We start from the raw sequence: 16247 nt of genomic DNA on the forward strand, positions 1-16247 counted from the left end.
GCTGTTACAGTGCATTATGATCCCGTTCTTTCACACTAGCAGACAGGGGTTTCAATCCTGTCTAGCCAAAGACCACTTCTCAATGTCTGGACTATGAATTCAAATTCCCAATGTGGGGCTTGAACCCAGCATCTTCTAATTTGCTGGTGAGAGCAAATGAGCCAGGTTGACGTCTAACAGCCCACACTACTGCTGTCAAATTTCCTTTAACATTGGAATTTTAGAGGATGGTATTCCACTTACTCCTAAGACATTTAAGAAGCAGCTTGATGCTGTGAAGTGTTTTTCCTGAAGAATGAGATTAAATGGGCTAAAGGACCTTCTTCATTCAAATCTGTCTTGTGAAATATAGCAACTTTGACAATGTGTGCTCAGACTGTGATTTTCTCGTAGCTGCAATTGTAAGTTTTTGCTCTTACTCTTGGGAACATCAGCATAACCTAAAAAGATTTATGTTTTTAATTGCTAGACAAAGGGTAGTTTTTCTGGTACTGTAGTTGGGCAGACAGATAAGAGGATCCCAATACTGCTACTGTTCATCTATGCATCACGTAACTCAATAATGTCCCTGGATTCAAATGGCAAAAATGAGAGAAATTATCTCAAATGCAACATTTCTGTACGTGTTCATGTAAAACTGAATATAGTGCATATGTTCATGTACATTAATGAAGTATTCCCTTGCTGGTGAATTCTGACGATTGAAGCTTATTGGTATCTTTACGTGTCTGTAAAGTTTGTGAGTGGAGACGGAATGCCCGTTCAAATCTACGTTACATGTGAGCAAGAGTGGCTGTGGTTCAGCAGGTGTAAGCGAGTAATAGCTCTGGTCCATGGTTTGGGCCTTTGCCAGTAACAGATGTGTTCAGTCAAATGAATAATTGAAAACCTTAAACAAAATCAGCAGCTTGGCTATTTCTGCTGCATAATAAAGCAGCTCTCATAAAGGTAGTGGAAAAAAAACGCCCTGCTCATCATCACTGCCATTAACAATCATGAGCAAAGATGAAAACAACGCATGGTTTATACTGAAAATGAAGGCTTATAACCAGAAAGAGTCCCAGGAGTCCATTACCAATTTTAATAATACATCAAGGAGCCATACCCTGAGCAAACAGTTCTATGCGAAAGCCAAACACAACAAACTACTTACAGTTACCGCATGGAGAGGCAACTCCCAGTGCTATGAATTTAGCAAATTTATAAAGGTACATAACATGATAGCTATTAGCTAAATTAAAAGAGAGCCATTACTGTAGTGGAGAGTTGAGCCACTTGCCAGTTTAGGACCACAAGCCGGAAACTTGGAAGATGCATTTTTATACAGGCGAGTGGCATGAGCAACAGTCAAATTATGTGCATGAATAATAAAATACATCTAATTAAAAAAACTGTAGTTAAATATGCAAAAAATAATGATAATGAGATTGTGCAATACCTCAGAGTATAGCACATTATAAATTACTTAGAAGTGTAAGTTGGCCTGACCCAAACATTGACTGCTTGAAGCTGCCTCGTACATTGTGTATGCACGCAAGTGCTTGTGGTCCCAACATTGCAGTGCTGTTTGGAACGGTTAGACCACCATCAAATCCTGGTACAGGAAGGAGAGCGGCGCTTTTGTAACAACGCCTTCTCTGCACTTTGCAGAGCCATCTCTGCGTACGGCAAGATTTCCGTCCCCGTTCGACTCTGGCTGCGGGATTGAGTATTTCGCAGAAGGGCCGGGAAATTGTTGTGCTTACGAGCGGGCCTATCTTCACTCGTCAATTTGCCACCTAGAGAAAGGAAAAGTTTTCGTTTGGGAGCAGAATTAGGCTTTCACGAAGCAGAGAATTTTATTTCATTGTTTTCACACTTTCCAGTGTGAAAACATTTCCTTTTTACTGTCTGGGAAAAGGAGTATGGTGATGTTTAGTGAACAACAACAAACTGCATTTACGCAACAACGATTTGCATTTATAACTTACTTGGAAGTGCATTGCACTGAACTGATCAGTATAGCTGTTGGCTGCTGGTATAAAGGGGCCATACATTCCAACAGGGTTGATAAGGTCTCCTGAGTATTGACCTCCCGTCTACTTATTTTTGACTTTTCGTGTTGTTTTGCTACACAATATCTTTTGAGCAGTATTCATCAGAATTGTTCATGCCAACCAGTGTGCAAAGTTTCCAAAGTTCTGTTTGCCAAACACTGAATCCACCTGTATGTATCACGTCACTTCTACTGTGGCTTTGGTTCATTCTGGCAAATGTGTGCCACGCTCAATGTAATTAGATTTGTTTTTACTTGTGTGTAAGTATTATAATAATGGTCTTCTAGGTTGGAAGCTAAAACTAGGCTTGAAGTGTATTCCATACACTTATCCAAAGTGTATAATTATCCACTGTATAAGTAACAGATCTAGGTTTCTGAAATTGTGGACATTCAAATGGAATATACACTTAGACAGGATATAATTAAAATCATAGAATGCGAGTTAGGTATTTTGAGCAACTATTCCATATAATACCTGATTGAAGAATTTAATAAGCAGGGAATGAGAAAAGCCCCATCAAGTTGATACTGCAACATATGTTTCTGCCCCTGAAGAGCAATGGAAAGAATATGTGCATAACCTTAAAATCACTGACCAGGTGTCGCCTATGCTATGACAGTCATATGGCCTCGGAAGCAAATTCATTAAACCTTTTATTCTGTCACTTTTGAGGATCAAATATTTCTAATCAAAAGAACAACAAACTTTATTAAATAACACACACATAACACAAGCTCTAAATAATAGATGCATATTTCTCAAAAGAAATGCACTGAGCTGGTGAAATAAATACCAACTTAGTGGCAGACTGTATCCAGAGCAAGTTAAAATCCACGCTATGAGGCCACCTAAATTTTAATTAGTGACATATTTTATTTAGCAATGTGCTGTTTCCTGATTTAAAAGCTTAATTCATTTAGTTATTTATTTCACAACAGCAGAATTCAGACATGAAAAAGATGCAAATGAGGCTGTATATAATGTCTTATGCAGGAAGTTGAGGCACTTTTATAATTAAATGATGAAGTAGCAAATTCTTAAAACACCAACGTGTCTGTCTGAAATTAAGTTTAAACCTACGCAGTATTTTCTCTTCACGTCAATAAGCATTTGAGCTGGTCAATAAATTTTTTAATAGTACTATGGACTTGACTGACTTGCGCTTAACTATTCAAAGTACCAGCAATTAAACTGTCAGCTGATATCAGTAGCCACTTTCCCTTCAATCTGAAATCAGCCATACACACATTTAGCACAGACTCCAAACACACTGCACTGTTCTGTAATCCCTAGTCTGTGCTGCAGATATTCATTCCATGACATACAATAGTTGTTTGCATTCACTGTGATACCATTTGCAGAACAGATGCAGTTATAGCTATTATCTAAGTCATATTTGTTGCTTCTTATCTTAAATTTAATGATTTATCTTAGGACTGACAAAAGGGTGGAGTTCTTTTTTGTTAGTTATATAGTGCTACCAGATGTCTCTTTACTCTGGTTTATCTCTGTTTCATTGTTACATCCTAGTTTTAAACTAAAATGAGTTCTGGGGGTGGAGAAGACAGGAAACCGTCTCATTTGAGTCATCTCGAACCACACACAAGGTGATTCTGCAGGGTCAGTGCCATGTGTGTAGAGATTTTGATATCCAGTGAAACAACATTGATATGGGAATGGCCAATTTCACCTCTCTATTGTTCTAGTTTTCTGCTATTTTTCCTCTTTACTAAGGGTGTTGCCTTAGAGTTGCTGGTTATGAATACACTGAACACACAGTGAAAGTCTGAAACTTGGGCACAAGACATCAAGCACTTCAAGACTGGCACCAAGCCCTTCTCTGGCTACAAGTATAATCCTGTACCAACCTTGATGAATGCAGCAAAACAAATCGTTACGAGACTGCTTAGAGAACTTACTGGTGAATCTTGTTCTTTTTCTCCATATACTTTGATTGGATCTTGTTTCTGTGATGGCAGCAACACTTATCTGAATAATTTGCATGTTCACTCACAGAATACAATACTTCCCTGGAACCTACTGTCTAAAACAAATCTGACAAGTAGGTTTCAAATCAAATCGTTTGAACTGGGGCCTTGCACTGGATTTGAGAAGATAGAATAATTGAGATCAATGCAGTTGTCCACAGCAAAGTGTGAAATGTTAACGTTATTTGCATCAGACAATGTCAAGTCTGGCATTTTACACTAATCTAATAAATGGTTACATGACAGTCCTAGAACTTGCTGACTATGGGTAATACTTAACTCAGTGCTCAATAAACTTACTATACATTTATTATAGTGCTGCATTACAAAATAATGCAGTCTAATTATAAATGTATTGGGGAATAAATTCTGGATGTGTTTCAGGACCCACGTCCACTGGAATTCCACTTGGATGGTGATCTCAATTTGGAGATCCGTGAAATCACTGTGGAGTGCTGTTCCAGAGGGTCAGCCGAGACACATCTGGGATTTGTTAATTGCTAGTCCTTTTGTGAATCTCGCACGTTAGCCCACATTACCTGCTTTCCACAGAGACGAAGCCTGTGCAGAAGACAAGTCTATTTTCAGCAATTATAATATTCATAAGAGTGAATTCCTCTAATTAAAGTGAATATTAATTCCTTTCAGGGAGTTGAAAATAACAATACCTTGCTCCTTTAGAACTTTTGCAAAAATTGTCTGGAAGAAATAAAGCGCTGAAAAAATACTGCTTAGTATCAGCTCATTGGATTTGAAGACTCGAGCACTAAGCATTGCACCAGATTGTAGAAGAAGAAACCATGTGAAACTTGGTGGTTGAGCATGAATTCACTGAATAGTTTCTGTGCTGTTTTTATAATGCACTGAATGCATTTACTTCAATTCTAAACATCAGTGAAATGAAATCAGTCCCTAAATCCTCGTAATGATTAGCTTTGACTACCTCTTGCTGACTTGCCTGGCACATTTAATCCAACAGTCGGAAAATACAACAAAATCTTGGCGTTAAGCGTTTTTTTGTTTTTATGAAAGTTACGAGGACTATAACTTAATGTTAAAAGCTATGTTATAAAATATTTGTCATTTATTGCGCACTGGACTCTTGGGGGCAGTCCTCCAAATATGGTCAGCATTGGCCATAAAATTCAGGACTCTGCAATAATCTATATTACATGTTTATGTAGATGTCCAATTTATTCATGTCAGTCTATATACAAACTGTGGATTACCACCTATATATAAAAAACTGTAATTTCTGGCTGCTGCAGGTCTTTAACACAATAATACCCTTGATCTATTTTAAAGAATATGTGGCAGATTATGTATAATGTAAGAATAGCACTGAGATTATTTTGCTACCAATATACAGTCATGTATTTTCTCAGTCCGCCAGACAAGTCATTATGTTCAGCTTGCTTTAATTTTGGTACGCCTGTATGAAAACAGTACACTGCAAATTTAGTTTACATATGTAGCTCAGTTACACCAAGACACATTCTATACTTCACTTAAATATTTCCATGCAGCATACCTTTAAGCTTATGTAATGTTGAATAATTTTTAATATAATGTTCTCACTGCCTGCTTAAAGTGTTAACTTGAGAATTGGCCTATGCATAGAGAAGCATGTTTATTTTACAATGAGAAAGTCATAATATCGTTCCTGTGCTATGTATGCCAAGGCACATGCTTTTATTTTAAGAAAATAAAACTTGTTCTGTAATGAGTTCTTTTCCCCACAGAATTCCATAGCACTGCAATTTCAACAGATGAATAAATCATTGTTGAAAAGTTCTAATTTTTCATTATTTGTTTTTTGGAAAATTAACTGAAGGATACAGGTGAATAATAGTTGATCTATAAAGTATTGCCTTGAAATGAGTTCCTTCAATATGATGAAATCAAAACTTTATTAACCGAAAGATTTGCCAAAAAATATCTACTGTATTTTCAGCGTTGACTGTCTCGACAAGGGTCCAAACGCTGCCAATGAGGTGGGTGGGTGGGGGGGCAAGGATTTTTTTTAATAACAAGCATGTATTTTATTTCTGGCAACAAAATTAAGATTTAGAATCTACTATTGTCGCAGTGTTTGACAAAGCACAACACAAAACTTTACATTTTAAATAGGTAATACTAAAACTCTGAGACCCCTTCCCAAAAATATTAGAATTTGTGATTATTCTAATATTCTTAGAGAACGTATAATAATATAAGATTTTCAGAATTCTCCAAATCATCTCAGTTTATTGTTCGGATAGTATGTTCTGTACTAGAGTTTCCTTTCTCCTTTCTCCCCCCAACCCGCCCCATCATGAAGGCTGTCAAATCAAGAAAGTCATTAACAAATCTTGATAAATTACACCATATACAATATTAATGCTGATTAATTTCAAATTACACAAACTTCTTTTGCATAACATTATATTTCTTTGTCAAACTCATATACAAAGAATAACGCTCCAGGCATCATTTCACACAGACAAATTTAACACAGTGGTTTTTTTTTAAAAAAATGTTTCGGTTTTGTGAAAGAAATAATGATCCTGTCGTCTTTAACTGTATGAGCGCTGCAAAGTTCTATTTTTTGTGGGAAAACATCATACGTGAAACCTTTCTAAAATAAGTCACTATCAGAAAGTAATACTGTAGTAGGATTTAAAGCATAAATCTCAAGGATAGGGACAAGTACAGTTTTTGAAAAAATAATTAACCAACATGTCTAAGAACTTCAACAGTAAAGAGCTTCCTTAAGCCAAATCGTAGAGCCAACAGCTCCTGTCATCTAAGAGTTAATACTGTAGTCAGTTCATGACGGTTCAAACAAAAGTTATAACAATGAAATCTGTTCCCTATCAGTAATATGAAGGTCAATTGCACATTATTTTCACCATCTGGAGCTCTCTTTCTCTTGCATTTTTTAATGATCTACTGCACTTTTATTTCTGCTTGTTCTTTGCTACGACTGACAAGTGGGAAAGGGGGAAAAAAAATCAGTGAGAACGCTGAGACTTACATGGCTGCAATGAGGCTGGCTTGAATAAATCTTCACTCCCTTTCCAGTACTGCAGTGGCATCTTCCCATAGTAATCCCTGATGTTTGGTTTGGCATCTGGAAAAAAACACTATTATTAGGAGTAAAAGCTACAATTAACAATGCACATTGGACATTTTGACTGATTTTCCACTTCCAGACTAGTCATTTTTCCATTAGATTAATAATCAGATGTTGGGATCATCCCCTTCCAAACAACATAAATCTGAGGCAGCCACTGGAGTCCTGACATTGCTCTCACACTCTCTTTAGGAGACCACCCAAACGACCACAACAGGCTGTATGCTTGCTGACTTCATTGCTGCTCTCCCCAAAGTGCTCTAGAGGAACACCAATACCCTACATAATGCATTGCAGCATGATAGGATTTTCAAAACTTAAAATCCGCACAGTAGCAGTTACGTTTCGAAAGTACAATAATAATGCAGGTAATACATAAGTTACCGAAGCTTACTAAGGCTATAGTGTGTGATCCAAAAGGATTTATGGTAGAATAAGAGACTGAAAGCTAATTAAAGCACAACAAAAGGGTTTAGTGATTTAATTGGCAATCCAGCATAAAACCTGTGGACCATTCACTGACGATACATAGTTTGGTAAAACAATTTGCACTTATATAGTGCCTTTCACATAGGAAGAACATCTGAAGTGCTTTATAACGGCAGAGTGTGATTCTGAGTTGGGAGGCAGATAGGGGCTACAGGGAAGGTGACAAGAGCAGAGTCAAACAGAAGAATCTTTCAATAGGATTTGAAAGCAAAGAGGGTGGGGTGAGGCAGGTGCATTTCACAAGCCGGTTCTGGAGAGTGTGGGCAAAGGAGCTGAAAGCTCCCGCATTGATTGTTTTTATTCACGACCAAGGACAACATCCACGACAGATTCTGGATAATTGTCTTTGTACAATAATGTCCTTGGTCGTTAAACTTTCCTATGTTATTGGTGCACTTTCAGTGGTGCAACTATGGAGGTTGGCAACTAGACATCATATCATAGTCTCCAGCTTCAAATTACCCTGACACCCCCTGAAAATGTTTAACAACAGCTGAGGTTTCTTCTTTTTGTGCTTTATTTTGTGCTAGATAGCACTTCCTTCGCCTCCATGTGTTTCTCCCAGGATCCTGGCCAACAATTCCCCAAATAAAAATTGATCATTCCCCTCCTGGCTGTTTGTGGGACATTACTGTGTGCAAATTGGCTGACACATTGTGCAGTAAAATTCTGTGACGTACTTTGAGAGGTTTTGACAATGTAATATGGCACTTTATAAAATGCTGGGTTTATCTGCTCCTGTTGCATTGTTGCTATTGTACTTAGGTAATAAAATAGGAATACGTTTATTATGAGCTTGATCCGTACCAATGTCAGTTTAGCTAAAAATCTATGTTGAGTTTACGCCGTCGAGTTTTCCTGATACTGTACAGCAAACATGACATGCAGGAAAAAGTATTTGCAGATTGTTTTATTTGAAAAGGTTGCTGCTGATATCACTTCCTGTGCATTGCACACATGTGAAGGAAATTCTATCAGCAGCACTTCCTTTGCATGCTTACAACGCACAGGATATACGCAGGAACACGACAGCCTACATGACAGTTAGGGTTAGGGTTTTGGCCTTTATTTGCTCTCAGCTCATAACACGTGCTCTGTGAAATTAAACCCAGAATAACACTTTATAACAAGCTTGCCCCATACTGGTACTGCAAGATTTGCAAGGCCCAATTATAACAATAGCAACTTGATGACGTAACGATATCATTATGTCGTCGATCACGTCTGATTGAGCTGATTCATTATTTTAAGCTTAACTTTAGTACAATTGAGGTAAAAGTAAAATGGGCAATTGTACTACAAGCAAGCAGATCCCGGTACTAATAAACCTATTCCAAATTCTGCTTTCAGACAATAACTCTCCTTTAAACTCATTCCTGGCATGTTAGGTTTTGTTTCCAGGCAACAACGGATGATGTCACTACATTGGCATCCTTGTGTGTGCGGCTAGATTTCACAGGTCTGAGGTCGGCAGTATTGTAAACACTATAGGTGCCCAGGGAGCACCTATAGTGAGCCCGGCACAGTCCTCCAGGTACAAGTCTAAACGGGGTCACAGAGAAATGTACACCTTGGAGAGCGTCATTAGCATTTATTTATGGATCTATATAATTGTTTGTTTAAATACTTTTTATTATTCCATTGCTGTCTCTGATCCTCCCGACTTCACAGCAGCAGCTCTGATATCGAATAATGAAAGGTTGGGAGGCTCAGCCTCACAAGGCATTACTGACGTTTAACCACTGATGTGCTAAAATCTGTGGTAGCTTTTTTTAAAAAAAAGTGTCAGATCCACAACAGTAATTTTTACAATTCAAATTTTGCAGCATAAAATGAGCACCGCTGTGACCTTAGAATAAGTCTTCAATTCAACAATAATTTCTCTGTATTTATGTGTTGCATTTAGCGCATACGCCTTTAAGCAGTTAATAGCGAGATGAGTGTGCACAATCTTATTTTGAATATTTTGCGAAATGTTTCTGAAAAATATTGCCTTGTTTTGCTGAAGCATCTCCAATGCTTGTGCTTCAAGATATGTTCCCAGTGCCAGGCAGTGATCTGAGGAAGTCTTCATTTGATAAGTATACTCGATAAAAGCGTGTTTAATTCCTTTGGAGAACATTGTGGGATGCTCATGGAAGTGTGGATGTTAAAATAGGCTTCAAGTTTATTTCTGTTTATGTGACAGCTTGAGGTTTAAAATTTGATGCATGTTTTGACTGAACAGCAATGGTTCCAATGTATATTTCATTCGCACATGTGACTACATAGTACAAGAAATAGCAATGCACATGTAAAGCAGGTAAATACCTCATGTGGATTTTTTGCTACTGATTTGATCAAGTCCCCAAAGATCGAGGGGAATATAGGAGAAAATAATTATCTATCTCTCCTCATTCCAGGTCTTTCCCGTTTAATATAGCTGTTCCTTGGCTGAAAGGTGTAATTGTGACTGGCTTGGGGTACATTTCTTGGATCTTCCTGGAAAATTATCCAAATGGCCAAAATTCATGTTTGAAACTTTTAAGTTGTCAGGCTATTTGACAAAGGAGATTATCATAGCCAAGCCTGATCCTCTCCTTACATGTGCAGTTCCCACCAGGTGTTACAATAACAATTTACATTTTATATAGCGCTTTTCATGTCACACAGCAGAATAATAGATTACTTGATAATGATCAAGAGAGCAACTAGTTCTCCACTGGAATAAAATTCTCCAGGACCAACAGTTCTCACTGAGCCTATGCTGGTGCTTAAGACTTAAACTAACATTTCGCTTAAACTAATTACTTTTATCCCAATTCCTGTTTTTTTCCCATAAGCTTTGATATTATTCTGGTTCAAATGTTTATCTTTCTTTCATCTATTACCTATCTTTTTTCTCAGTTGATTGGTACTGGTGGCAAAACATTCAATAATCTGATAAACTTCTGCTTGTGAAAATAATTCCATCCTGTTTTACAGATTTGTGAAGGGAGGAAAAGGCTGTGTACAAATGCTTTACATGTTTGCTGGTTTCAGTCTTCCCTCTAAAGATTTCCAGTTCTCAGACTTATCCCCAGATATTTCCCTCAGTCGTAGTTTTATTTCTCTGTCTCGCTCTCTCCTGACTCTTCCTCTCTTCGCATTTACCATTCTCAACTTTCTTTCCACATATGCCCCAATCTCAACACTGTTCCAGGGTATCAATGTGACCTGATTTCTTAGTTAGTATGTGCCCACTGTACCACTCTAAAAACGAACAAAGAAAATCCATTCATTTTAAACAAAAACACACAAAATTCACTGAGATCTCTCCGGATGCTTGAAATTTGAAGCCATTCTCACCATCCAGTTCAATGTTAGCTAGAACATGTCTATAACACTAAATTGCCCATCAAATTAGTTTAACACTGTAACTCACTGTAGGTTAACAATAACTGGACAGCTTTGATTTTTTTATAATTGTTATTTGTAGAATCAATACTTGGATAGAGAGTGCTGTAAAATTATCCTTTTCAAAAATGGCAAGAAATATATCTTTGCCTTAAAATAACAATTCAGTTTGAACTGTTTATCTTCAATTCTTCATTACAAGTTAAAATACATAATTTTTCAGTTTTGTAAAACGAGTTCACAGTCTCGTTCCTCTTCACTGGATTAAAACTTCCAAACTACATAAGTGTTACTGAACACAGCTCCTAAGAACACATTATTTTCAAGGTAAGAACAGATGTTTCTTAATCTACCGGCACCATACATTAGGGTATTCAGATTATTCCATGGTATGTTACTGTGAATAACTTACTTGCTCCATCATTATGTGGGTCATTAAAGACATAAGCGAGCTTTTATGCTCTAGTTTCATACAGCTGTCAGCAGCCTGTGCTGCAATAAGTACATTCTTAGCAAACGCCTAGTACTTCGAAAAATCAAAACAATTCTTATCGCACAACACCCAGAGGATAAGGGTTGTTTTGTGATGAGGGCTTTACATTTTCCCTTGTTCACAGTTAATTACTGAAATCAAAACATGTAGTGAAGCCGCGGAGCTTCTGCTAAGAATAAATCAACACGGTAAGTCGAGGGGTCCAAACGGGCAAGGAGGCAGGACAATAAGGGTTATGTTGTTGTGTTCCATGGCTGGGTCACAAATCTGTGATTTAGCGGATGTAACCTCCACATGTCAGTGTTGCAAAGGTGTATGGGGAGCAGCCTTTCATTCTCATAAACAGGGCAGATTCCAAGCCAGCCTCGACCCACTCATTGTTCATTTCCTAAAGAAAACAGCCACAGACAGCCGAGGAAAAGAATTATTAGGGGTGTTGGAATAGGAAATGTCCAGAGTTCCTGACATATTATGATTGGCTTCGAGCAGAGGGAAGCGGCTAAAGAGAGCAGCCCTGATGGGTGCTAGGATTGTTCTGTTCTAACGTACACAATGACATCCTCATACAAGCAGATGGTAAAAAATAACTTTTGCGGAAACCTGCAATGAACTTGCCTTGCTTTCACTCTGGGGACTATTAAGAAAACTCAACTAACGGGGTAGAATATGGAATCAATCTTTTCCTTTTTAGTTTGTGCTCTTCAAACCCTCTTTAAATGATTCTGTCATCAACATGAAAAGGGGAAAAGCTACAATTTATACAACAAATTAGGTAATTAGAGGCAGAGTACAAACGACAACTCTTCCTTAATACCTGAACAAACATTGTAACTGGACTCACTGGTTCATAAGGAAATAGCCACTTTAGTGAACTACATCCACTGCTGACAAGTACTCAAGCAACTATAATGAAAGTGGAAAGAGTTTAGAACTGTAAATGTTCCACAGCTTTCAGCATGAAACAGCTACATGATACTGCTACAGGTTTCTGATTTATTCTGACTCAGTAGGGATAATGGGATAAATTTCCAGTGTTATGTTATCTTAATTAATACCTCTGTGTCAATTAATACTAATAGCTAATTTAGTGACCTCATGATATTTAGCAGATCAACTAGTTCTGGGTATTCATCGCTATGAAAAAGTGCTGCTGTGATAAAATAATTATATTGGTAATTTGTATGCTGATGCAGTGCTTTAAAAATTCATATGAACAATGAACATTTAGTTGTCAGATTATTACCCTTTGTTTTACTCCTTTGATAACGCCACAATACTTTTCTATAAAGAAACACGCTTGTTCCTGATCGGGGGCCTGGGAAATTTGTTCAGCAGTGGGCCCTTAAATTGTTCAGCAGGTAGCCCTTTAACCCCAAACACAGAGAGAATTTGCGTCAGTTGGCAAATCTTTTGGGATTTTTCCAGATGTCCCGGTGAGTTAGTTATAAACCCTGCACCTGTTTCTAAGACAAACTATCTTGTGTGACTTCCTTGTTCATGTGTCCTGCCAGATGTAGAAAAAAAGGACAACAAATAATAAAAACTTGGTGCTCTTTTCCTATCAAGGAGGTTGCACTGTGTGTCTATGTGAAATTAAAATGTCACTGTTTTCTTGACAGCACATCTTTGGTGACAGAAACAACATTAATTGTTAATCTGATCAATTTAGAATTAATATTCAGCACAGTTGGCAGCTTGTTATCCTGAGCTAATAAAGACTACAAATGGTAACGTCCCAGCCGTGTTTATCAAAGCAGTATAAAGTGGCAATGTAAATGCTGATGCATTTGGCACAATAGTTTGAAAGAGTAATTTAGGAAAGGCAACTGATGTATGAAAACTTGCATCAGTGCAGTCGTACATGCAACAGTTTGGGAACAAGTAGCTCAATGGATGTATGAGTCTGTGCTCATTGCTATGGTTTGTTGATATTTACCAGAGGCTGGAAATTTCTTGTCTAGAAATCCAGATAGTGTTCGCAATGGCATGCTACACGGCTTTAGCTGGTTTAACTCCAGCAGTACTCCAATCCAAACTCTAGGGTCTGCAAGCTTCAATTCTTGCCAACTTGCACTAATGACTTCTTGAATTAGTTAAGCAATAAGTAGGGTGCAAACCCTCCAGGGAGAGAGTGTGCCTTCTATCCCAGGAAGAGGTAAAATCTATGCATACATATGTGGAACTCTGTCTGGTTTGGATAGTCTTAAGCCTGTGGATGGATTTCCATGTGTGTCAGACACACAGCTGACCCAAAAACATAGCTGAAGGTAGTAAATCTTGCAGGGGTGTGACATTTGTATCCATCATAGGCCCACATTAACTACTCGCTGCCAGGGATTGGATGGATGCTTGCTTGCCAAGCACACTCCCTTGAGGAAAATAATTAAGTATGTGATGTGATAATTATCATCTGTGATAAGTTTCACATTCTACATTTTCTCTTCCATTCCACAATACTCCTTGACATTAAATGGAGAGGTCCTGAACAGAAAGCCACCAATTTACTAGAGGTCTATAGGGACAGGGATCAGATAGACCAATCAAACCCTCCCTATTTGACTACCGGGGATCAAACAAATACTTGATGTCACATTGCCTTCTTCATTGAACTATCGAGCAAACATTTGACAAAATGCAGAAAGTAATGGAATTTTTTTTGCCATTAACATCAGACGGCTCCCACTGAACAAGTTGATGAGAATTTTTTTTTTTTAGTAAGATTTTATAGAATGATTATCCAGCCCTCACTATGAGACGAGCGAAAATGCATTGTAGATGGGGAGAATTGCAGTGCAAATGCGAGAGAGATTCTATCCTCTGTACATGGGCCCATATTGCCCATGTATTTTTAACCCAAACTTGAGGGTCCACATGAGGGTACTTTCAGCTCCTCAGTGAGTCTTAACTAGTCCATTTGGGGGCATTTCAAGTATGGAATTCACATAAGGTGAAACAAGCTCATAAGCCAGTGCTAACCAGGTGCCTGGGGTACCATTTCAGTGTGGAGTGACAGGCAGCTGTCAGAGTGTGGGGGAAGGGTGCAAAGTGAAGTTGCTTGGCACATTGGGGACAGCATTACTGAGCTGTACATTATTATTCTACTGGTTGTGTTCTCAGTATTGTTAACTCATCCATTTACCTGATCCAAATATAAATCTGACCTGCGCAATTTTTTTCAAAAAACAAAAAATCAGAACTTGTGTCCAATCTCCCATCTTTATTCAAATATCACGTACGTTCCTGACCAACGCAGAACAGTTCTTGGTAAACTAGCTGTGCGTTTATCGAGGTTAAACATGTTGCAGCTCACAGTTCACATTGCTTACAGATCAGGCTGAATGCTCGAGCACAGAGGCAGAGCAAGCTAGCTGCCTTTTTAGCCAATCGCTAATACACTTAAAGTGAAACAATTGTGCTGGGTAATGTGGATATGTGTGATTTAAAAGCTAAACCTAACCCTTGATATTTGATTGAATCCCCCATTTCCACTTACAAGGAATGAATCAACACTGGCACACAGCTGATTGGACCCGATTAGTAATGATTTCATTTTATCTGTATTTAGTGTCAGGCAGTTCACGTTCGCCCACATCCTTTCAGTGGTCTTTAGATTTGTCAGCACTGTAAACAATTGTGTCATCGATTTAGAAACAGACTTTGGAACAAGTTCAGTGTTTTCCACGTCAGTAATAACAGATCATTAATGTGAAAGGCAAGACATTTTCAGGTAAATTCTACACCCACCACCACCTCCAAAAAAAAGGTTATTTTTATCGTTGTAATTAATCATTATATAGTTCAAAAGTAATAAACTTTTTAGTATCAACTTCACCTCCCCTCCCCTCATAAGCATATTTTAGTCATAGATTTCATTGTAGATTTCAACAAATGACAATGAGCAATTGAAGGAGTTCTATTTCCTTTGCTGAAAAACAGAACTGTGTTGTTGGTGCTGAAATTAGAGCTTTGGTGGCGATAAAATTTGAGCAAAAAATGTACATGATGCTTTTTGTTTCTCTTCAGATCAACTGCAGATAGTTAATCTGATACAGTATCTGAAAATGAAAGCAGTTTAAATGCCAACCCAATCACAACAACTTCTCGTTCTCACTTTCAGTTTGTAATTTAATACTCTACCCCACCCCCTCTCCTCCCAAAGATTTTGTTCATTGTTAGTATCTTAGATACAAATGACAGAGAATGGTTGCTTTGCACTATCACATCTCACAGTAGTTTCAGCTGGTCTGTGCTATGCAAATGCAATTCACAGCAAATAATCGATAATATCTTTGACAATAACTTCCGATGTATTGAGCCAAACTTGGCAGAGAAATGTGAATAAATCAAGGCAAAGTGATTTACTGCAGTACCAGGGATAATGCTACCATTCCAGTAAAAGATTACTCTGTTCTTTCTTCACAATTAGAACAGCTATCTTGGGTGAAGCACTACTCAGCAAGAACAAAAAAAAATTGCTCTTGTGACTTGAAAAATGTACAGCTAATGATAGTTTAATACTGCCAAAAGGATCATTTTTAAAGCATTTTACTTTCACTCATTTTAACAGTTGCAGCACTGGCATTTGTGACTCACCATGGACTTGTATCCACAAAGTCTCAAGTTTAAATGACACAATGAATTTTAGAAAGGCTCGCGCCTTTATATCTTTGTTTGATCAGCCAAAACGCATCACAAACTCGTATAATGATTGGATGACATGCAATGGTGTAAGTCAATGAACTTACATA

General features: G+C 37.8%; 1 protein-coding gene across 5 annotated transcripts in view; it reads right to left on the minus strand.

The window, feature by feature from the left end:
• Positions 1 to 1069: 1069 nt before the first annotated feature.
• LOC103176098 (ankyrin repeat domain-containing protein SOWAHC-like) overlaps positions 1070 to 16247 on the minus strand; it is a 173229-nt gene continuing 158051 nt past the window's right edge. For 4 of the 5 annotated variants that reach the window (XM_007889483.2, XM_007889481.2, XM_007889480.2 and 1 more), the window contains 2 exons: positions 7044 to 7139; positions 1070 to 1778 (listed from right to left, as the gene is read on the minus strand). In XM_007889483.2, the coding sequence (XP_007887674.1) occupies positions 1588 to 1778; positions 7044 to 7139 (287 nt within the window). In that variant the 3' untranslated portion in view covers positions 1070 to 1587. The remainder of the gene's footprint in view (positions 1779 to 7043; positions 7140 to 16247) is intronic. The other variant, XM_007889485.2, reaches the window with a different exon arrangement.

Source organism: Callorhinchus milii, unplaced genomic scaffold, assembly GCF_018977255.1.
Source record: "Callorhinchus milii isolate IMCB2004 unplaced genomic scaffold, IMCB_Cmil_1.0 Scaffold14, whole genome shotgun sequence".
Taxonomy (NCBI): Eukaryota; Metazoa; Chordata; class Chondrichthyes; order Chimaeriformes; family Callorhinchidae; genus Callorhinchus; species Callorhinchus milii.